Source organism: Diospyros lotus, chromosome 4, assembly GCF_014633365.1.
Source record: "Diospyros lotus cultivar Yz01 chromosome 4, ASM1463336v1, whole genome shotgun sequence".
NCBI lineage: Eukaryota > Viridiplantae > Streptophyta > Magnoliopsida > Ericales > Ebenaceae > Diospyros > Diospyros lotus.
Window position 1 is genome coordinate 2,095,444 of NC_068341.1, and position 23,780 is coordinate 2,119,223.

A 23,780-nucleotide genomic window follows, 5' to 3' on the forward strand; every position below is an offset into this window, starting at 1 on the left:
TTTTTTTTAAAAAATTAACTTTTTTCGATTGGTTTGATTTTTTTTTTTTATTTGTAAGATCTTTTGATTTATTCGATTCAAAATTTTAGAAAAATTCAATCGATTCATTTCGGTCACCCCCAAGATATAATTGTAGTCCATGACTTTGATTTGCATAGGATGGGGATCTGATCTATCTATTGAAATTATAGTTGAATTTTGTAGCAGGAATCCAAGATGGGCTACAATTAATTAGGTTGAAGCTTGACGTTTTTGCAATATTTTTCCAATTGGGTCCGCTGCTGTCCCCATGAGAAGTCCCTGCATTCCTAATTGGGGGACCAAACTTTTTTTCTAATCCCTCTGCTGATGTCGATTGACTAACCACATTCAGATTTTTTCTTACATAAAAAGAAAATTCTTCCACAATTTTGTTACTTTTTATTTTTTAATTAATAAATCTAAGGCCAACCTAAGAGCGGCTATCAAGGCTGTCGCTTAAGACCCCCAACCATAGAAGGCTCCCAAAATTAAGTTTGAGTTTTAAATATATATTTTAAATAAATAATAAATACGTGTTAAAATTTATAAGTTATACCAATTTTATTTGAGTTTAGTTGGTAGAATAGTGGGTTGTAAATTAAAAGTTTCTTAGATCACTCGTTTAGGTCACTCTACCAATACATCTGAATTTTTTTATATTTTAATATTTTTTAAACAATAAATACCAATCCCACAAATTTTATAAGAAAAATTAATATTTTTAGTGATTTTTTTTTTTTTTGCATTTTAATGTTTGCTAAATAATAAATACCAATTCCACAAATTTTTCTTACAAAATTTTAAACAATAAATATCATTCTTGTATTCAAATTTTGTAAGAAAAATTAATGTTTTAGTCATTGGACATTTGAAACTTTTTGATAAATTTTTTTAAATTTGAAAGTTAATCATGTAAACCGTTATTATTAGATTCGATCTAAAGTTTTAAAAGTTTAAGACCCCAAAATCTGAGAGCCAATCTTGAATAAACCACAACAAATATATATCACAAACTAAAAGTCAAAAATATTGATCGTTAGTCGTTACTGATGCTAATGATTGTGCTTTAGATCGAGCAAAGGTGTTCTTTCTTCTATTTCATAAAAAACCATTTAGTTTTATTTTATATCATTCTTCTTTCTAATTTCTAAAAAAAGTGTAGATAGTCTATTATATACATTCAAGAGTTTGGGACACTGTAAGATCGTGGGTTCGATTCTGTCTCTATGCGAGACTGTACAATCGACTATGTATATTCGAGGAGTTAGGTCTCCCAAATTTTAACTCAATCTATTTGTTCACCTAAGACTGTAAAATAGTAGATCGTGAGTTTTTAAAAAGGTAAAATAAGTTTAACTGTAAGGTTAATTGTGACGGAGGGCCATCCAACCCCCTATTATTCGTGCGTGTATATGGGATAAGCTTTGCCTTCACACTTCAGTATATGTAAAAGTAGGCAATAAATTGAATCATTGGTTCTATAGATAATTTTGATTGGGACGGGTAACCAAAACAAGACTATCCTCTCTTTTGTCAAATCCAAGCTTACAGGTTAAATGACTTCAATTCACTATAACTTGTACAAAAGTACAAACAACCCACAATTCTAACAATTTACGTTAAAACATATCTCGAGTAAATATAAAAAATTTAAAAACAATCGCAAAACAAATTAACACAAATCTAACCTTATATAGAAGATTAGCACCATCAAATTAGTTCCATAATCATTAGATCTGAATTTTTTTTTCTATCTTTCTCAATCACATTCTTCTTCTTCCTCTCTTTCTTTATGCAGCTCGAACTTAAATTTAATAAGAATATATTCAAATCTTAAACTATTTATCCTGTCAAATGCAAAATCTTCATATTTTCACACGATCTCTTTTACCTCGTTTCTTATATTTATTTATGTTTCATCAAGTCATCATCTCGCTAGTGGAAGATTTAAGTCCTCCGGACAGTGAATATCCATATCCGTTATGTAAGCAAGCAATGCAAGCGATTAGTTTTTCATTTTCAAATAATTTTGTGGTTGGTAATTGATAATCAAAATGTTAGGGTTTGTTTGAATTTGATTTCAATTATATGTGTCCATCCACTGTAAAATACCAGATGAATCAAAGTATACCCCCCCCCCCCCCATTGTACACCATTATATTGTTATAAATTTGGGCAGTTAAATTCCAAATGCTGCGACCACCAGAATAATGTTCAAATGAAATATCAATATCAAAGGCCATGGCTGTACCATGGTCTGTAGTGGTCCTTTCTGCATTTTGCTTTCCCGTTTACTTTATTTGACCAAGTAACAATGGTAGCTTAGTCAAAATTAATCTTAGAAAATAAATTAATGTATAACTATACACAAAATAAATCCAACTTGTATTTCTTTTTTTTTTTTAATTAATGTATTCATTCCTTCACTGAAATCTTGAAAACTCTATAATGGATGACTTCTAAATATATATTTTTTCAATTTAGTTTAGTTTGTATTATATTTTATGAACTCGGATGACATTGATGTGTGTAGGGGTGTGCAAAAGTTAGGTTTAATCAAAATATCCCAACTCAACCGATTGAAATTGCTGGTTCTGTTTGGTTTTAGCTAAATGTTGATTCAGTTCAGTAATCAAATTTAGTAATTTTGATTATTTTAGTTTGATTTAATTTTTATATTGAAAAAAATGGAAATAACCAAACTAATTGAAAATTTTGATTTTTTCGGTTTTTTTTTCTGTTTGTTGAGTTTGATTTTTTTTCTATTTTCTTTAGTTTATTCGGTTTTTTGGAATTTTTTTAGCTTTTACAATTGATTCAATTTTTTTGTATTTGTTCAGGATTTTGATTTATTTGGTTAATTTTTTATATAATTTTATTTTATTTAATTTTAATATTTTAATCAATTCAATAATTAAACTAACGGAACAGCCATCGCTAAATGTCTGGCCAAATTAAATGTATTATATTTTTAATTTATATAAATAATTAAAATTATTATATTATTCGTACCAAATAACACAATATGATCAGAGAGAGACGTGCCCCCAACCCCGTGCATATCCGCGCCGGTTAGGGGAACAAATAATATTGAAATTTTGTTATTTATTAATTTTTTAAATTTGATGGGGATTAATTCAAATCTAAAATTACCGAAGGCTTGTTTTTTTTTTGGGGGGGGGGGGGGGGGGGGGGTTTATAAAATATCCGGCGGGTGTGGATTATGACACGTAAGACTTTCATTAGCGAAGTTCGAGAAAGGAGTTGGAGTGGACCTCGTGATCTTGTGCGTCACCACCGTCCCATGATTCTCTTTACAAGTCGTTTACCCAAATTGCCCTTTCCATTGTCCTCTTAACTTCCTCTCTAGGGTTCGCATCTTTGATGAACCAAAATGTTTATGATGTTTATAATTTTAAAAATTATTTTTAGATTATTTTTATAATTTTAAAAATTTTTGAGGATTCTTTTATAATATTAAAAAAAATACTGGATCGTGTATGAAAAAGTCAAAAACATAATTTTTTTTATCTCTAACTCAAAATTTTTTATTTTTTTAAAATTTATTTAAATATATTATAAAATTTATATTTATTTTTAGATTAAATAACTATTTTTTATCTTAAAAAATATATTTACAAAAAGGCTTTGTTTTTTTATTAATGGGTTTCTATTTTTTATCTTTTTGAAAAATATTATTTCTTCATTTTTATTTCATATCATATTTATTTTTTATATAATTTACAAAAAATTATAAAATATACGTTACATTTTGCTCACATCAAAATATACAAATTAAATTGACTTGAAAAGTTTAATTTATGACATGAAAAAAATATCAAAATATATAAATTAAATTTACTCAAAAATATAAATTTAGAGATATAATTAAAATAATAAAAAAATTAAATGATCACACAAAAAGCAAGAAAATACAATGACACAAATATAAATTTGACTCCGTACCTCACTCGGATAGGACAGGACGAGAATACTAAATATGATCCACGTGCTCGATTCAATTGAAATTTAATTAAGAATTATTTGATCATATAATTATTTGATAGATGTAATTAATTGATTTAAATATATTTTATATTAATAAAAAAGGCAAGCGCATATAATTCACCTGATAAGTTCCCAATATTAAAGTTGAGTTAAATTTGGATGGCCCTAACTAACTAGATTGAGGGTGTGTTTGGCCTTCAGAATATGGAGTGGTTAACATTCGTGTCAAGTGGGCAATTGATTTGTTTTTCAAGGGATAGTCTACTGCATATAGCATAAGTACAATTGGAATTTTTAAATAAAAATATCAAATGGATTTTTTTTTTTGAAATATCAAAGAAATTTGGGTGAGGATTTGAGCGCGTGCTGGCCACGTCTCAGTTATGTAGAGTACCGGCCGATTATTTCGGTAAAAATTTGGTAAATTAATGGAAATGAAACTACCGTGTTAAATACCCAAAAATTGTTGTGATGTGGTACATACCATTACCAGTCAACTATGCCACATAGAAATAAAAATAAAAAATAAATACGAAACAAAATAAGAATATTTTAAATTCTTATTTTAAAAATATTAAAATGGTATTTCTAAAAAAATTTCATGCATCATAGTTAACAGTTGATGATGCCATGTCAGACTTATAATTATGCCTTAATCATAAATTAAAAACGAATAAAAACCTTACGAATGGGGGCATTCTGCCTGCCAGTAAGCAGCAAGGTTTCTGAGGACAACATGTAATTTTCCCAACGTATTTCCCAGTAAAGAAATACTAATTAATTCTCTCTCCGTCCGTCTGTTGGGACTTCTGACCCTCACCCGCGGGTGACTTGGAGAAACGCACTGCTCCTTTCCGAAACCGCATATCTGCGTCACAAACGGCCACCAGGTTTCAATTTAACTACAAATCTGCCATTCTCAATACGAGGACAAGAGACGTGATTCCGTTGACCAATGAAATGCAACTGTGGTCTGCCGCCGGGGGCCCAACCGTCCATTCGGCCTCAAAAATGGGGGGATTCTATCGTCATTTGAAAGCGAGGGGGGGAATTTTGGCCTGGTGGCATTTTGGATAATTATCCGAACCGCAAGGGTCATCTCACGAATAGAAGCCATATAAATTCGTGAAACCCCGCCTCATGGCCATTCTCTATATAACGCAACTACTTCGTCCTTTTCTCTCTCCTCTCCTCTCTGTCCCTGTCTCTCTCTCTCTCTTCTTTCTTCTCTCTTCCCCCTTCTCCCCCCCCCCCTTCTCTCTGTCTCTCTGCAAATCCTTCCCTATCCGGCCACTTCCGGCAGCGGCGCCACCTGCACCGCCGTCCATAAACCTCAGATCGGCCAGCCTTCTCAGATTCCGGCCACGGCTACTCCGATCGTTCGACCGCTCTGTCTCCCTCTCATTTACTGCGAAATTTTCATTACTACCTATTTCTGGTGGTTCCGATTTGAACGTTTAAAAAATGTTTCCGCCGATTTTACTTTTTTGTCCTCGGGTACAGAGCTTACTTGCAACCCCCTCTTTTTTAATTTAGCCACCTGTTATCGCTTTTTTTATTTTACGTATTCCGTTTTTTTTTATTTTATCATTTCCTGATGGGTACAAATTGACGGTTTTGCCCACCCAACGCTCTTGAAACCTCCAAAGTGGGTTTTGACGCTCGGAAGCTGACGTGGACGGCACTAGATCAACGGACGGACGGCCACGATGAGCCACCACCCTCGCCCAATCTTGACGCCCGGGGCCACCAGGAAGCGCAAAGAGATAGAAGCTCTTCACCCCGTGAAACCCTCGGCGCCGCTGTCACCGGCGGTTACCTCCCCGATTCCTTCCAAGCCAGCTGAGCCGCCCTCTTCCAATCTGCTCCTAGCCGGGTACATGGCTTATGAGTTCCTGACGAAAGGCACTCTTCTCGGGCAGAAATGGGACCCGGCCCGAGCCGAGGCCGTTCCTGTGTCGAACGGCTTGGCACAGCCGAAGAAAACGAAGCTGAGCGCTGAAGCCGAGCCAAGCGGGAGAGCGAAGCCGAACAACAAACAGAGCTATGCTGAGGTGGCAAGCCTGTTGAAGGCAGACGGGGTCCACCTTCCGGGGATTGTCAACCCTACCCAACTCGCTCGGTGGATTCAGATGTGACAGGATGGATCAGAATTGATCAAAAATCAAATGCAATCGCGGCAGCCCTGATTGGGCACCTTTTGCGGTAAGCAAGGCCCTGCCTTAGAGGATCAGAATCTCCGACGAAAGGTGGTGAGTTCCGTCCAAACCATGAAGGCTCTATATATAACCCCGCCCGAAATTTCAGAATCGTTGGCAACTCCTGACAACTGTGGCCTGTGGGTTTTTCCTTTATATATATATATATAGCTCGATCTTAATGCTTTGTTTTTGCTCTCTCTTTTCAAACCTTAGATATCGTTAATTTCGTTTTCTTCTAGTGCAAGCAGCTGTCTGAGCTTGTGTGTATTTCGTACCAGAAATCTACCAATATGTATATGCATGGCGGATGATCATCATGAGATATTGGAGTCTCTTTTTTTTTTTTTTTTTTTTTTGGGGGGGGGGGGGGGGGGGGGTTTGATTGTTCATTTGCATAGATTTCATTCATTTTGGTTCTTCTACATCTGGTATGTCAATCTCCCATGCGTGCTCGCTCTTACTTTGTATCGGATGCAGAAACGCATGCATGTAGTAGGTTATATGTATGTGTAGGATTGATAGTATGTATGTATGTATGTATAGAGCGAGCTTTTTATATAAAAGGATTATCAAAATAATTTATGACTGAATGAGAATACAATTTGAGAAATCTTAAATGACGGCTTAGCAATAAAGGAGGTAGAAGTACGGATACAGTTGACAGGTTTGCGTAGTAGCATCAGCCATCCTTGAAATTGACACTGAATTCTTCATAAATATATATATATATATATATAGTAGATTTCATGTTTTTTGTATTGTTTTGGTACATACATAGTTTTCGTAGTTATCAAAAGAGATGATTATCAAACTGAAGTTCATGTAATCAACCAAGCGGAGTCATGGCTTAATTTGCTTGGCAAGTACTCTATATAAAGGACGATATATATATATAATTATTATATTATTTGTGTCAAATAGTATAAAGAACCTTGCTATTTGAATAGAATTGTCTTTTTTTGTCATTTTAATTATTGATGTTAGAATAATTATGTCATTTAACATTTTATTTACCAACAATACCCTTTCTATTCACAATTCAAAATTTCATTCTTTATTTTCCTTGTTAAATTCAAATTTTAGTCTCTCAGCTCATTTAATGAATTTTTAAAATTTCAAGAGTCACAATAACTTTAAATACAGATTATTCTACTTTGCTCAAATTGATTGACGCACGAAATCACTAAAGACATCAAATAAATCCCAATTTCTGACAAATTACATAAATTGGCGGACTGCATCTTAGATGCAGTCCCCAGCCAGCATAGCTGGCAGACTGCATCTTCAATGCAGTCCCTATATGCAGCCCGTTAGCCGCCTAGTGCTGGCGGGTGTGAACAATAGCGAACTTCATGAATGAAATAAAATAAAAGTTTGTAATACAAGAAGAATAAAAATTTGTAATATAATATAGATGAAGTATGCCCATTTAATTCGAGGTAATGTGACAATTTTAAGATGAGAATATTTTTATCATTTGATGTCTTTAGTCATTTATGCGTCAATCAATTCGGACAAAATAAAATAATTCATAAATAAAATAAAATAGAAGAAGAATGCAAAGAGAATACATTGATTAAAACCAATAGTGTAATGCCATCTAAGTGTCATGATTGTCATTATTCATTTTCATAACTAATTTTGTTTGCTTTGAAAATCTGCAGCTTTAATGTGTTGGACAGTAATTTTAGACGAGAGTTTTAGATGGGGAAGCATATGAGTGAAGAGTTAGAATTTTTATAAGATTAAAATTATCTTTTTATTTTGTTTAATATAATTAAAATAAATATTAAATATCTTTCTATCCAAATAGATTTATCGTAGCATAAAATTTTAAAAATTATTATGTTGTTACTTATTTAATACGGGTAACCCACACACACACACACACACTCCCTGCATCTCTCGCCGAGTTTATTGACGCCAACAATATAATAATATATATATATGAATATATTGTTTTACTGATGTGTGTGTTTTGTATGTTCATATATTGTGCGCTTTTTGGACGATCCCCGACCAAACCAAAAGATGTAATTAAGTTGATATGACATAAAATATAAGGAGAGTGTCCTTACGATGTATACATAAACTAATTAATATTTACTTATTTTAACTTAAAAAGAGTCATAGATGGTGTGACAGCGAGGGTAGTTGGGAAATGAGGATTTGTGGGGGGTGGGGTGGGGTTGGAAACGTGAAGTATTATTATATATGAGATGAGATTAGAGTGGCATTGGACAACTAATTGGGTTTATATTTTAAATAAATAAAATTGTTATAAATTTTGGTGTTAATTTGCGATCATTATTTATTAAATTTATATATATATATAAATAAGTATAGCAACTTTCGATTCTTTAAACCTAGAATTTGTCAAATAGCTTGCTTCTATTATTGATTGATAAAATATTTTAAAATATGATATATTTATAGAAATATTTAAACATTAAAAATAAGCACATTAAATATGCACCTTAATGACCCCCCATTAGTATTCCCAGGATCGAATTGTGAGTTGGGAATTTTTCTATCGGGGGGTATTTAGGGTTTGACTAAGCCAAGGAGTTGCCAGAGGGTTACAGTGCGCTCCGCTTAGTGCCACAGCTCTTAGCCCCTGCCTAATTGGCGGTCGTTTTCTTTTCTTTTCTTTTCTTTTCCAAGGGACGGATCACCTTTTTCTCCCTATGCACCTTCCAGATAATTTTATATGCATATATAATTTATATACACTTAAAAGTTAGATATTTAGTGTAATTCGTGCGAAACATACATTTCAGTCTTATTGTTGAATTCTAGCTAAATGCTGTTTTCTAGTCATAATTCTACTTTCCAAATCGTCGCACTAATTAGAATCATAATATTTTATTTAAAACTTTAAATACATTACCAGTGCATCATACCTGTGAAGATAAAAGTGGTTTACTTGATCATTGCGTGGGAGATGTTGTGTACAAACTTACGGGACTAATCCAACTGAAACTAACGTGTAATAAAAATAAATAAATAAATAAGTGTATCTCAACAGAAAAAAAAAAAAAAAAAAATCACCTTGTAAGGCACTCTTAGCAAAAGCCTTTTAAAATTTTTTGTATAAAAAAGTAGGCCTTACTTTTAAGGAAAAAGGCCTTCTTTTATGTAAGACTATTATAAAAATATTATTTAAATATTTAATTCTATTTTTTTATATTTTATTATGTATTGATATATTATATTTTATGTTATATTAATATAAATATATAATATATTAATATATAAATATTATTAAAAATATTCATATTAAGCATTAAAATAATATTTTTAGAAGATATTATTTCTTTCCCTCCTATTTTGCAAGGTCAAGCTCTGTGATACTTTTGGCGACTTTTGTCTGATCAGTCTTTCTTATTTTGTTTGACAAATCATTGTAGTATTCGCTGTCTATTCTTTTAATTTAGACTATTTAGTAATTAAAGATTAATATTACAAATACCAACACTTACGTAAAACACAATAATTTTAATTATGAGTATAATTATACACTCTAAGTGATTACTTTGGTGAACATTCTAGATTGTTATTACAATTGTTAATCTTAGATGATTAAAGTTAATATGATTTTTAAGAAAATTATTATTTTTAAATAATTTCAGAAAGTGACGCTAATAAAATTTTCTCTCAACAATTGTGCATATTATAAAGCTAAGTAAATTTTAGGAGACTTATCTATATGTTTTTAGCAATTTAAAATTCTAATTATATAAAAAAAACATAAAAGGAAAGTATAACAATTGGGGGTTAAAAGCCCCAATTGTTATACTTTAGAAGGTTGGAAGAACAAATTGAAAACAAGAACAGCCCAACTGGCAAACTGTACGATGGGTGGTGGATGATAACGTTACCAGGACTTTGATGATACATTCTTCCTTTCTATCCCAAAAAGGTTTCCAGAACCAATTCCAGTCTTTTGTGTTGGTGGGGCCCCTCAGATGCCATTGAATTAACATATACAAAACACCCCCACCCTTTTGCTTTAAAGCCAAAATTATGTTAATACGTTTATCTACTTGTTAAATATTCCTTCTTTTTTTTTTAATATTTGGTTGACAAAAAGAATAAAAACTATTTTATTTCAAAAGACGTAAAATAACTTATTAATTTTAAATTACTACTAAATCATTTTTTTAATTATACCAAAATTAATAAATTATACTTTTATTGTATCAAAACATGGCCCATATATACATATATAGAAATACACACATACATACATACATGCACAAATAGATACTTATATACACATCACACATGCTCATGCACATGTACACAGTCATATACATACATACATACATAGACCAAACTCATATTTTTATTTATATATTTTTACATTTTGTTTTCTTAACTATTCAAAATTTTTATTATTTAATTACACTTATGTATCCAAACAAATGGAGGCTAAGTGCAGAATTTAACAAAAAATTAAGTGCAAGTACCACAGGCTACAATTTGACATGACTTGACGAATTAATCACCAGCGAATGTAACCTACACAACACGGGCGTAGACAGACACCCTTACCCTTGCTCCATTACCTAATAGCAATCGGGTTTTTTTTTAACCCAAGTCACTCGACAATTTTAATGTAAATCCCACCTAAATTCATTGCACTTTTAGGTTATTTCTACAGACATTCAAGTGATTTAGATTCCTATGAATTGAATACTAAACATAGATCAGAGGAGGTATGAAAAAATAATCCAAACTATAGGGGAGTGAGTTTAAATGGAAAATGTTCCCAACCAGGAGTGTACATCAAATTAATTCTGTACCGAGTGACACCTTCAACTATATATAATAGAAGATCAAACAATTAATTTGTGGGGTCGAATATCATGTGACCATGTGACATTTGGCTTACAAGAACAGAGGCAGCACAATGACTATAACCTAAAATGTTTGTTTGGTGCATCCAAAGATATCTGTTTATGTACACATATTGCAATTTATTAAGTAAGAGAAAAAGATCACAATTATCCCAAAACCAAAACATCTATTCCCAAGAAACATGTTTTCGTCTACTTTCTCTAACAGGCCAATAAAATCTTCTCGAGTACTACTAGGTTTTTAGCGGATGGATAAAGAGATCCACTTTACCATATGGTTTTGCGGGTAGCCATAACTGATACTAGCCAAGTTTTTTACTCCTTTTCTGGGAAGTTTTAGCAAGAGCATCGCAGATCTCTCTCTTCCGCTTGTTGTTCTCATTGTGGTTGCTGTTGTTCGTACTCGCCACCACCGCATTCTTGCCCTGAGCCTGTAAGCTTTCCTTCACGAAAAACTTTAACCTCCATAAGGTGGACTCGCTCTGTCAAAAAAAAAAAAAAAACGTAAAATGACCCAATCAAAAACTGGAACTTTAGTTTTTAACACGTGAACAAAAAGAACTTTGGAAGAGAGAGAGAGAGAGGAGTAACCTGTGCATCAATATCAACGTCCACCTCTTCTGCTGTTGCTTGAAAACTTGGGTTACTCTGAGCAATGATCAGCAGCGCTTTGCTGAGATTATCAGGAGACAATTGGGTAAGAGCTGTCCCGAGTCTCCGTTTTTCAGTAGTAGTCATCCTTCTGATATAATGGTACTAGAGTTAGTATTCCTTGCAGAGGCATGCTACCGACAAATCATTTTAGGGTAAATTAAGCAAATAACTTCTGGGGCCTTAAAAACACCATACCCCTCACATTTAACGCAGTTCTTGACAATAAATGTGGGCAACGCACAGCTTACAAGCTCAATAACCATAACCAAAGGAAGATGCAATGGCAGATTGCCCTCACAGAGAACTCGGGAGCTTGGCAAAGCCCTTTGCTATTCCGTTAACAAGCTAGGAGAACTTTGCGGTTGAAATACAATGGTTTTATCCACCCATGCCATCTATCCCAAAGTTCATCCACTCCAGAAAATACATTAAGCAGTCCCAACACAAATGGTCATAATCCATCTCAATGTTTAGTTTGTAAATAATATCCAAAATCATGCCTAGAATTCGCACATTCATTGGATACATTAGGGGCAACCTAGACTACTATCTAGTGCCCTAACTAACTGATAAAACAACAGGCAAAGAAACAAAAAATACCTTAAATGTATTTGTTCCAACCTCCTTTTTTTTTTTTCCCAGGGAAAGGAGCTGGGAAGGAGGGAAGATACATTACATATAAAATTTGACTAATGCAGACTTACTAGATTTGAAATGTAGAAGTATTAATATTAGGACAAACCTAAACTTCTGAAGCACCATTTCTCTTAGTTCTTCCAGATAAAGATCAACCTCATCAAGCTGAAAAAGTGCAAGATAATCTGTGTCAAATCATGTACCATTCAACAGAATCATTTATGTCAACAAGAATTAAGTATCATGCCGATAGTGTAAAAACTGAAAAATATAATCTTCCACAAGATCTTTGTTTGCAAAATGGCTTTGAGACTTTGACTACCTCATTGCTCAAATCCCTAGCCATTCTAGCATGAGCAGCCTCTTGAGCAAGCTGCATATCTAACTGTGCTTCTGCTTCCTCCTCTTTTCGCCTTTTCTCCTAAAAGTAACCAAGAATTAAACAAAAACCTTATCACAAAAGGAAGATCATTTGAGACGTCTTGTTCTAGTAACCACACCACTTAACCTGAGAACCTCAGAAAAGAGAACCAATCTGCTGTTAGATTAAAACTTACCTCTTCATCAACCTTTGGCAAGAGTTGCAACCACTTCTCCTCAAATTTTACTAACAGAGATTTCGCCATCACATGAACATCATCTCTTTCATTGTTATATTTCATTGCATTCTTAAATATTAACCTTACATCTGCACATATCTCCCGGACATTCTCATAACCAGTGCCATCCTTGGCCTCCATTTTGGTCTTTATGGTACTGAAGTCCATGGGTTTTTCAATGACCTATGCATATCAACAAATTAATTTGAAATATGCAGAAAATTTTCCAAAATAAAAAATAATACGGAAAAGTAAGAAGGCCATAACAGTTTTGGCAGTAGAAATCATGCTAAACAGATTTTATAATACCAGAAGAACTATGAATATTCTAGGTATATTTAACTTTTTCTTTCTCCAAAATAGTAAAACAAACCAACTGATAAGAACCGACCCTTTACTCATAGATAGTTCAACATTATTTTCAAGGGCATATACAACATTTACATCGTGCAGAAAAAGATACGAGACAGATAGAGAGGAGAGAAGGTATAGAACTGGCACATGATTATTGACCATATGGACATTCAATTCAAAGTAAGAAGCCAAACCTGAAAGTAATCATGCAAACCAAGGAATTCAACATCTACAGGTTGCATAAAAGGTCCCGCCCACTTGTGCTGGGTGATCTAGAAAAGAAATTTACAAACAATTTACCATTAGAACTTGTCTGTGTTTCTTTTCAAATCTTCAAGCACCTAAGTCTTATGGATGCATAGATATTCAGCAAAAGGCCTGAAGAACAAAGTTTAAAGGAACAGCTGATAAGAGAACAAAGAAAACACTTCTTTCTTGAAGGATATACTTAATGTCAAAAGTTAGCAATTCTGCAAACAAGACCAGATACCCCTTTCTCCAGAAGAAAAATTTATATTCGGAAACCTACAGTTCTATAAGAAATACCCACTCAACTCAGGAGTGACTGAATACTACCAGTACATGTCTGAGCCATCAAGTGAATTTTGTGCATGAGGACAAATATTGTCAATTTCATCTGGTAACAGAGCAAAATATTCATACTTAACTGGCAATAAACATCATACATCATAATCCTCAAATTATGGAGCTTTACATTGCATTTTTGTCGTCTGAACAGACTCTTAAAAGCATAAAAAAAGGTTTATTAGCCCCATGATTATCATCATGTCTACACTGGCTGTCTGCATACCCCAACTGAATTGCTCATTCTTCGCAAAGGAAAACATCATGACTCAATGTGTGCCTAAAGTGCCTCCAGGTGAGAAAAGGGAGGGCATATTTTCTTTTTCTGAAATAACTACCAATCCTAGCCTTTAAAGAATGTATTTACCTTAGTGGTGTAATTACATGTTATTCAAGAAAGAGAGACTTAAAAAGAATTTTGAACACCTTGATGGGTTCAAAATAAAAGACATCTAAAGTCAAAGAAATAAAGCAGAATACAGAGGATATATTTCAAGATCTACATAAAAAGCTATACGTTTCTTCCTCCAACAAACCAATATTAGGAATATTTAAAGGGACAAACAAAGAATCGGTTATTGCCTGACGTAATATGGTGCCAAATTGGCGCATCAATTCTTGCATTCTTTTTGCTGCAGCTGCTTCTCTACGTGGTGCATCTTGCTGTCGCTTCTTAAAGTTAGAAATATGTTTCTCCTTATCTTTGTCCCTCACAATTGAGCTGCCTTTAGAAGTATTCAATTGCTTCTTACTTACAGTTGAGTAGAATTGCTCTACCTCACTCAGTCTTTGCTCAAGCTGCAGAAAGATATGGACCATTCAAAAGATATTTAGACAAGGGCATATCCAGATGCCAACAATATTAGCCAACCTAGACAAACCAATATAACAAATAGAAGACTGTTTATTCATGGAATTCACCAAGCTCTTAGGATTGAAATGCAACTTGAAGATAAAAACGTTTAACCTCCATAAGACCTTGTAATTAAAGTGGTTTGAACTGTGAGAAGTACTATTTGGAACAAAATAGAGCAGCAACATATAGCAAGCCACATGTGGGGAAAAAAATGTGCTCACTCACATGAGGTAATTCCACTAAAGTAGCAGTTGTTCAACATTCTAGACACACATTCAGAAGCTAATATCTTTTGGCAAAAACCTTCAGAAATGTTCATCAAGAAAGTTTGCAAAAAGACAACTTGCATTAGCTCACACTCCAAGTTGGGGAAGAAAGTGACTTATCAGTCAAGACCAAATATGCCAAGAACAGAAGTTTAGATTAGTGCAGGAAAAAAGCTAGTTGCACACAAATATATATCCTAGTTGGATGAAAGCTGGTTTTCAGTCAAGATTGGCAAAGATAAATAGTACATGGAACCAAACTAATTGCAGTTCGAACTTTAAAGATCAAAATGTCCAACCAGTAAAACTGCTACTAGTTTCTACACCAACTTACCTTATGAACCCTTGTGGACATTTGATCTACGCTATGCCTGAAATCCACCATATCAGCATCATTACCATGCTCCACTAATCTCATTTCCAGAATTGAGGAATCCACTGTCTTCTTCTGATAAAACCTAAAAATTCACATCATTTCCAAATAGAATAAAAGTTGAAATTGTGCCCTTATAGACAGAGCCAAGTAACTACACAAGAGTGTCAAAGTAAATGCAGATAAATAATTTGAATAAGCACATATATGTTATCATTTAGTGTATTGCAGAGAAGTGATAATATTTCCAACTTAGCTGGAAAACTACAACTTTTTAGTGCACTTGCATTTCCAGCAGATCAGCATACCACTAAACTACAAGTTCGGAAGGCCTTTTAAATCAATGAGTGCCTGCTCAGGCATCACAAATGACTCTATTTGATGGGAAAAAAGGTAAACAAAATTGATTGCTCCCTCATACCACAAAGGGTAAACTAAAAATAAAATCATTTTTATTGTGATCGTTCAGCATTTTTGAGACACTTTTTCTATGTGGTCATAAGAATTTGTCCTTGAGGTTTCTCCCTTTAAAATGAGTTGCTCTATACTTCACAATTTTGACCAGGGTTGGCAATAGGTAGTTTATGGGCCGAGCCCAGCGGGGGCACAACCCACCTCAACCAGTTTGCAGATCACCCCATTTACTAGGAAGTGGTCAACTACACATGGTAGATGTGTACAAGACCCTTGATCATCCTCAATTCCTCTTCAAATAAATAAATTGCATCATCTCCAACGGTGGCTCAAGTGGTAAACTCACCCCTTACAGTAAGCATGAGGTCGTGGGTTTGAACCTTCCCATACCCTTTGTGTGGGCATTTTCTGTAATTTCCTATGTACCAAAAAATAAATAAATTTCATCAAATCCCATGAGAAAGCCAGTTCACCTTACACTACATCAAAGCATCCATTTAGACTGTTTAGCTTCAGTTGCATGCAATTCAAGGTATACATGGCAACTAGACACCTTTTTTGCAAACAGGCAGTTTTGTTGGTTCAATCCACACTTGGTTAAAAAATATTAAAGTATGAAACGCTAAGGAGTGCTGATGCAGCTAGCTTCGGTTAGGGGATACCATATATTAGTTCGATGAGTTTATTTGATCAAACAGGGGAAGCCTCAAAATTAGGGTGACACGAATCAACAACCCTAGCAAGAAAAGGTTCCGAACTTCCCATCACTCTGAAAGATTATAACAACACAATCAAATTATCACAATGAAAGCAAAATCATTAGCTTACGGCCAGGAATCAGACCCTTTCAAGTCAAAACGAAGCAATACGAGAATCACCAGAAATAAAACCAAGAAACAGACAAAAGAAGAAAAACAAAAGAAGTCATACCCTTTAAGCTAAATCGACGGCGGCACCGAGCAATCGGAGTTTGTCTTTGTGAATCAACAGCTGCAAGGCGAGCACGGAAGCGTTGATTCGTGTTTGTGAATCGACCGCGGCACTGAGCAACCGGGCGGCAAGGGGGGAACGATGATAGCTGTAAGCTATGACGAAGGTAAACCTAAGAGATGGAAGGGTTCCAGAGAGGGCAGCCCTGAATCAGAATTAATATTAACCTCTTCGGGGCAATATTTTCCTAACCTTTAAGAAAATATTTTTTAAAATTATAAAAATAGTCTAAAAATATTTTTTTGATATTTTTTAATAATTTAATACAAACAAATATTTCAAAAACACCGAAATGCACTCCTAAACTGTTTCTGTATATCATAAGTTACAATGCATGCACTTGTTTTGTTTGGAGTTAATTGTGTTAATTTTTCCTTTAATGTTAATTTGAGACTCAATTATAATACTTAATTTTAATAGTCACATAATTAATAATACTTTTTTGAATAAATTAATAATACTTATTCTTAAATTATTAATTATTTTTTAAAAATTGTTAACACTTAAAAATTATAAATATTTTTTACTATGTGTAAAAAGTATACATTTTTAATTTTTAAACCATTTATAATTTTTAAAAAATAATTTATATTTTGTGGAGATGTATTGTTAATTCCTTGAAAGAGTATTGTTAATTTTATGAAAATATGAATTATATTTCTTTTTGAGGGACAAAAATAAACTCTTCTTATATACTTTTTAATTTATATTTTTAAATATTTAAATTTATATTCTTATCTTCATACTTTTACCTTTTTTTTTTAATTGATCATTCAAATTTTTCATTATTTTAATTACATATCTGAATTTACATTTTCAAATTAATTTAATACTTGTACTTTAATATTTTTTCATGTGACAATCTAATTTTTTTATTATTTCTATCGAATTATTGAATTTACATTTTTAACCCTTATACTTCATTATGAATGGAATATAACGTACATTTTATTATCTTACTTTATTTTTTTTTACGTGAATAAAATATAACATGTATTTTAATATCACTTTATTTTTTTATACATAAAAGTATAATTGACTAAAAATTGCAAGTCTAGATATGTAATAAAAATAACAAAAAGTTTAAGTCATCACGTAAAAAAATATTAAGGTATAAGAGTTAAATTGATTTGAAAATTAAGCTTAAGAGAGTAATTAAAATAACGAAAAATTTGAATAGAGTCACATGCAAAAAATATGAAAATACAAGGTAAAAATATGAATTTGGCCTTTCTAAACAAACAAGGACAATCAAAGAACCAAACATTTTTATATTTTCTAGAACAAAAGATCACAAGAACAATCTGATGCCAAATGAATGAAACCAAATCAAGCATGCTGCAAAAATGGTGTGTAAATATTTAGCCACTATCATTATGGTTTATGGATTACACGAACAGCCTTGGGATAATAATATTAATAAGTATGGAGACATCAGAGTACTCAACAATGAGGAACCGCTATTGATGGCAAAACACCCAACTAAAATCCAACTAAGTAGAAGAAGAGAGGGAAAGGGAAAAGAAAATATGGAGGAGGAACGGCAGCAACTACTACAGACAAGAGGTCTGCCTCCATTCTAGGACGCCTTGATGACATTGGATCTTGCCCTCAGATTCAAGAAAATAGCCCTGAAATCAGCCAGAGCAGAATGAATTAGTAATATCCAGGGGACGCGCCTCTGCCACTGAATGAGCAGAAGGAAGATGAAGGCGATGCTTAAGGACTGATGCCACAGCCGTAGAGAATATAGCATACCCACAGATGGAGAATGATCGATAAATCAATACAGTAACGTAAATTATGTTCTCCTGACATTTGCAGTTCATACTGATGCTTGCGATAGATTTACAAATATTTACGTACTGTTGCCAAGTTTTGAGTTTCCCGTTTTGGAAAGACTAAAACCAGAGTCCTGTCTATGTAAAAATTTAGCATGAAGGGGAGGCCGAAATAAAGGGTTGGAGAGAGGAGATGAAAATAAGAAAAACGAAAGGTACCCACCAGCATGAGGCGACCAAACTGTGAAACAGGACACGAAACTGGACAGGCATGTACTGGTAGTTGATCCACCCAACCAGAGGCCAAAACTGCAAATCAATTAACACCATGGCATTGTTACTGCTAAACCATAGGGGAAAGACGATAAGTGTGTGTATCACATAACAAAGGGTGGCGTGGACCATGGTCTGATACCTTCCATGCAGTCAACTGTACCGAGGGGTAGTCCCTCTTAACTTTATTCTTGACTGTGCCCCAGGGTCTCCCTGCGAAGCCACATCATGTTTTAGTTTCATCTGACGATGTCTATCATTCAAATAAAAACCATAGTTGTTATTGTACACCCTCCTATGTTATCAAATCTAGCATTTCTCATGAAATAATGCGATCAATGAGGTATTCCTTAATACTATTTTGATTCCTTGTAAAATAGCAATGATGAACAAACAACACACCAATCCTTGATCCCACTGGGTGGAGTGAACTATATGGATTCTAGCTTTCCGGTTGTCTATATATATAACTATATTTATAAACCAATAAAACCTATGTCATGCCTAAAAGATTCTTACCAAGTTTTTCTAGGCATTCCTCTACCTCTTTTGCTACAAACTTTTTTCATTCCAACCACTCACCTTATAGAAGCATTTTATTAGTCTTATTTTTTAATTCCTTATAAAAGTTCTTAAATAAAATTTATTAGCATAAAGGATATACTGGGAGGTCATTGCCTACCATAATGAAATAAAGGTAGATTTTTGCAAAGTTTTCCAAGAAAACATAAATATAAGCAATAATAATCACAAGTCTTAACCACAATAAACAGGGTAAGGAAAAGAAAAAACATAAAATGGGCATCTCCTCCCAAGTGCAAGAGACTCCTGGCTTTGCAAGAGTAGGGGGAGGGTTGTATTTGTACACAACCTTTTATTTTTTATTTTTTTTTTATAAAGAGGCTGTTTCCATAACTCAAACCCATGACCTTCTAGTTACAATGGAGCAATCTTGCAATTGCTTCCAAAACTTGCTCTTTGAATACCAGAGCAAACACCTATGAAAAGATTAGGGAACATGCAAAGTGGGAAATTTCTGACGTAACACCAGATATCTTTGCAGATTTTGTTATTAAAAACTCAAATGGCAGTTTCACTTTTGGTGCTTTCTGTCCTGTTTCAAGAAAATATGAGGGGTCCTACTCTTAGCAATTAAATGTTAATTTCTAGAGAACTACTGTTTTGTCATGGTCCTCGAGTCACGTTGTAGAACTTTGCTAGCTATTCAATAGATGAATCCATTGAAAGCAACATGCAGCCCTGGATACATTTGAAAATTTGTAATCCTTCAACAAACTTGAGGCAATCAATTGCTTTCGAGCACAATACTAGTCTTTATTGCTTCAAAATCAAAATTAGAATTTCAATCCAATCCCTGCAGATTTTCCCAAAGAGAAAACACAGAAAGGAGGAGGAAGAAAGAAGCCTCGGGAAAAAAAAAAAAAGTTTTATGGCTCTAACATCAAGAAATGATGCACATGGAATTACTTCTTTTATCTCTAATAAAATAAAGTTTTGACTCCTAAACTGCCGTGTTTCAGATGATAAATTAAGGCATTATCTATGTTAAACCTGTCAGAGAAAATAAATAACAAATATAGAAGAAATGAACTAGTCAATGTCACATCCATATCAATCCTTAAAAGAAATTCATACCTTCAACTACCAAGCCATAGAACACCATGAAAAGCATATTGTTCCAAGGAGAAGAAGTCAATTGTTCCAACAAGACCTAACAAAGAAAAAGCATGCCATTCATTAATCCTCCACAGAGTAACAGAGGCAACCATAGTTCAACAGAACACTACAAGCCTGTTAGAAAAGCAAAATCATCCAAATTGGCGTGTAGTGTATGCATGCATACAAGAGTTTACATATACATCATAGTTAACACTTAACAGAGCATCTAAGTCATGGAAATGTCTTTCGGGGCCATGTGGTTAGGTTCGAAGAATTGTAATTTGATCATCCGGAACAAAATTTATGTAAACGACAACACAACCTCATTTTAAGAAGCAAATATATATTTTGACTTGTTAGTTGTTACTGTGTGAAAATAAATACGACAACAATCGTGATTTGAAAGTTTTATGTAATTTTGAATTTGGGAAACAGTGTAAATAAATAAAAGGGGAAAACAGAAGAACAAAAACCATAGCCAAACAGCTTTACCTTCTTGGCAACAGTTTTATTGCCCTTCTTTCCTCGGAAGATCATGTCCATCAATTTGTGAAATAAGTGCCCGAATGGTCCCGAGTACAGAAGGCCATAGAGCTGCAAATTAATCCCCAAATTCCAAGTTCAACAATGAAAACACGCAACCCAAAACCCAGAAACCAAAAATACTAAATTTTTCATCAAACAGCGGCGATCCAACCGGCTAAAAAAAAAAAACAGAAGAAAATCGCAAGCGATCAGCGAAGTCAAACGGTACCATTAGAAGAAGCACCCTCCTGAACTGAAGCTTTCTGGCTCCAGAGATCTTTTGAGCAATGATATCACTGGTCCCGATCAAAACTCCAGAAGTAATCGCCTACCCAGTTGGAAAAATTAGCAGATAATTGCATCAGAAAAACAAGGCATCAATTAGATGAAACTTAAATAGAAAATTCCTTTCCCTTATTACCTTGGTTCTGAGAGGGTGGGCTTGCAGCTCCAGCAGATACTTGTCCCAGCCCGCTTTGACGATCTCAGACATGATTGGGCACCGGTGATCAAACTCAGTTACCTCCCTCTCTAAGCCTGCAAATGCTTCAGTTGAGAGAGTGAGAGAGAGAGCGAGACGGCGAGGTTGACGGCGTCAGAAGTATATAATGCGAACACTGGGCGGGTAAGTGGGTAGAAAGAGCGAGGAAACGGAGATCGATTCAACGGTAAGAGTCAATGAACCATCTCTCTCTTTCACGTTCGTCAAAGTCTTGAAGGAATATATTTGTTATCGTATCGGTCCTCCTACTTCCTGCGTCGCTGTTTTGTTGAAATTTCCATTGTGGGCTTTGGTTTGCTCTGGGCTGCAAAACGTGAATTCACTCGCCTTAAGATGCCGATACACTATCTTATGCACATAAAAGAGATAAATCACTATACACGCAGTCTCCTAGATAGGAGACATAGTGTATAATACTCACAAAAAGTTATTTCATACGAGAGTAAAACTCCCATATTACAACTGTCATGACTTGAACCTGCATCTTAGTTATAATTTACTACCCAAGTACCAATCGTGCTACGCTCATGAGACACTTTGGTTTGCTCTTTCCGATACCAAGGGTTGAGCAAACATTTCAGTTTTGTTGGGTTTTTAAATCCGAGCGTTCTCATTATTTTAGTTTAATTTGATCTTTATATTAAAAAATAAAATAATTAAACTAATTGAAATATCAAAAATAATATTATTTTTTCAATTTTTCAGTTTTCTGTCTTTTTCAGTTTTCCTGTCTTTTTCAATTTTTTATTTTTAATTTTTTTTCAATTTCTTCATTTTTATTTTTATTTTTCAATTTCTTCAATTTGAATATCTATTTAACAGGTTTTGTTTGATTTTAAAAAATAATTTATTCAATTTAAACAATTTGATCACACCAATAGAATGTTTCACCCTTACCTGTCCCAATATTTAGAAGTCCCAAGTCACAACTGTTTTGGTACTTTAATTGATATTTTTAGTGATATATTTATATATAAATATTTTAAAAATATTAAAATTATATATTCAAATAACATTTAATTTATGAAAATTCAGTTACTCATGTGCCCTATGGCTCATTATTTTTATTAGTGCATTCTACTTTTGAAATTTTCTTTCCTTTTACCAAAACTCTCCTAAAAGAATAAAAACAAATGTTTTAGAAAATAAGAGCAATTTATATTATAGTTAGTGCATCAAATTTAGTGCGTCGTTGATAAATTTACCTAATATTTATTTCTTTTCTACTTTATAGAGTCAAGCTTTGCGACATTTTTAACAATTTTCGGCTAACCAATCTTCTTTATACTGTTGATTTAAATCACTTATGGTGGTTTGAGTTATAAATATGTTTATCCACCCTACATAATTATTGTGATGAATATGTTGGAGTTGTCAACACAATCTGGGCTGGTTGATCGGGCCCATGGACTACCCAACTTATTTGCCAACTCTACTAAACGGATTAAACTAACAGAGTAGACAATACTATAGCAAACGGATCAGATCGAGCCGATACTAAAGCAAACGAGTTAGAGTGCCAATGTTTTGTGGCCAGCGGCCCAACCCACCAAAATGGCCACATCCTGTCCATCTTGGCCTGTTTATTAAGAGCCATAAAGCCATGTCGGCCCCTATTTCCCATTGCCTGTCCTGGCCCAGCCCATGAAATGGGTGGGCCAAGCGAGAGGCGGGCCGACCTACCTATTTTTCAACTCTATCGCTTAGTAATTGAGGGTTGACATCACAAATGCCAACACTCACGTAAAATGGTGACTTAAGCTATACTTGTGCACTCTAAATAATTATTTTGATTAACATACTGAAATTAGTAGCACGATTATTAACTTTGACAAACTAAACCTAACACGATCCTTATAAAAACTATTTTATTTGAATACTTTTAGAAGGCCGTGCTAATAAAAATTTATTTTAACAATTATACATATTTTTCTCTTAATATTATGGGAATTGTATATTTTTATTAATTATTTATAGCTTTTAGTGTGATCTTTTATTATGAATATCGAGACACGTCATAATTTAAAGTTTTTTTAGTTATTTTCAATGAAATCTGATTTATAGAATAAAAACCTCGTCATCATTATCAGACAAAGACTCTTATGATTATTTACAATTAGATGGTTAGTAGGTGGCTGTGGCTCTCTTATTGTAACCTTATGCAGCAATTAGTCAACAACTAACAACAAACGACGTTAAC

General features: G+C 33.6%; 3 protein-coding genes across 10 annotated transcripts; 1 reads left to right on the forward strand and 2 right to left on the reverse strand.

Annotated features, from left to right (window-relative positions):
* The first annotated feature begins 5,221 nt into the window (after positions 1–5,221).
* Positions 5,222–6,547, forward strand: LOC127799986 (uncharacterized). Its single transcript, XM_052334326.1, has 2 exons — positions 5,222–5,526; positions 5,679–6,547. Exon 2 carries the CDS (start codon positions 5,739–5,741, stop codon positions 6,165–6,167), a length of 429 nt encoding a protein of 142 aa, XP_052190286.1. The 5' UTR covers positions 5,222–5,526; positions 5,679–5,738; the 3' UTR covers positions 6,168–6,547.
* A 4,512-nt stretch (positions 6,548–11,059) lies between these two features.
* Positions 11,060–16,964, reverse strand: LOC127800542 (transcription factor GTE1-like). Of its 8 annotated transcripts, none has more exons than XM_052335207.1 (11): positions 16,760–16,964; positions 16,492–16,598; positions 16,176–16,247; positions 15,377–15,500; positions 14,503–14,718; positions 13,530–13,607; positions 12,940–13,164; positions 12,705–12,803; positions 12,489–12,547; positions 11,684–11,831; positions 11,060–11,574 (listed from the first exon to the last, which is right to left on the reverse strand). In XM_052335207.1, the coding sequence occupies exons 3-11, from the start codon at positions 16,232–16,234 to the stop codon at positions 11,395–11,397; spliced, it is 1,188 nt and encodes a 395-aa protein (XP_052191167.1). In that variant the 5' UTR covers positions 16,235–16,247; positions 16,492–16,598; positions 16,760–16,964; the 3' UTR covers positions 11,060–11,394. The 8 variants fall into 8 exon arrangements, with proteins under 8 accessions (XP_052191167.1, XP_052191165.1, XP_052191166.1 ...); XM_052335205.1 differs by having other exon boundaries at positions 11,684–11,834; XM_052335206.1 differs by lacking the exon at positions 16,492–16,598 and having other exon boundaries at positions 11,684–11,834.
* A 1,194-nt stretch (positions 16,965–18,158) lies between these two features.
* LOC127800813 (peroxisomal membrane protein PMP22) lies at positions 18,159–21,845 on the reverse strand. The gene is made up of 7 exons (XM_052335642.1): positions 21,500–21,845; positions 21,308–21,406; positions 21,046–21,147; positions 20,530–20,605; positions 19,016–19,086; positions 18,824–18,909; positions 18,159–18,450 (listed from the first exon to the last, which is right to left on the reverse strand). The coding sequence occupies exons 1-7, from the start codon at positions 21,569–21,571 to the stop codon at positions 18,399–18,401; spliced, it is 558 nt and encodes a 185-aa protein (XP_052191602.1). The 5' UTR covers positions 21,572–21,845; the 3' UTR covers positions 18,159–18,398.
* Between the last annotated feature and the right edge of the window lie 1,935 nt (positions 21,846–23,780).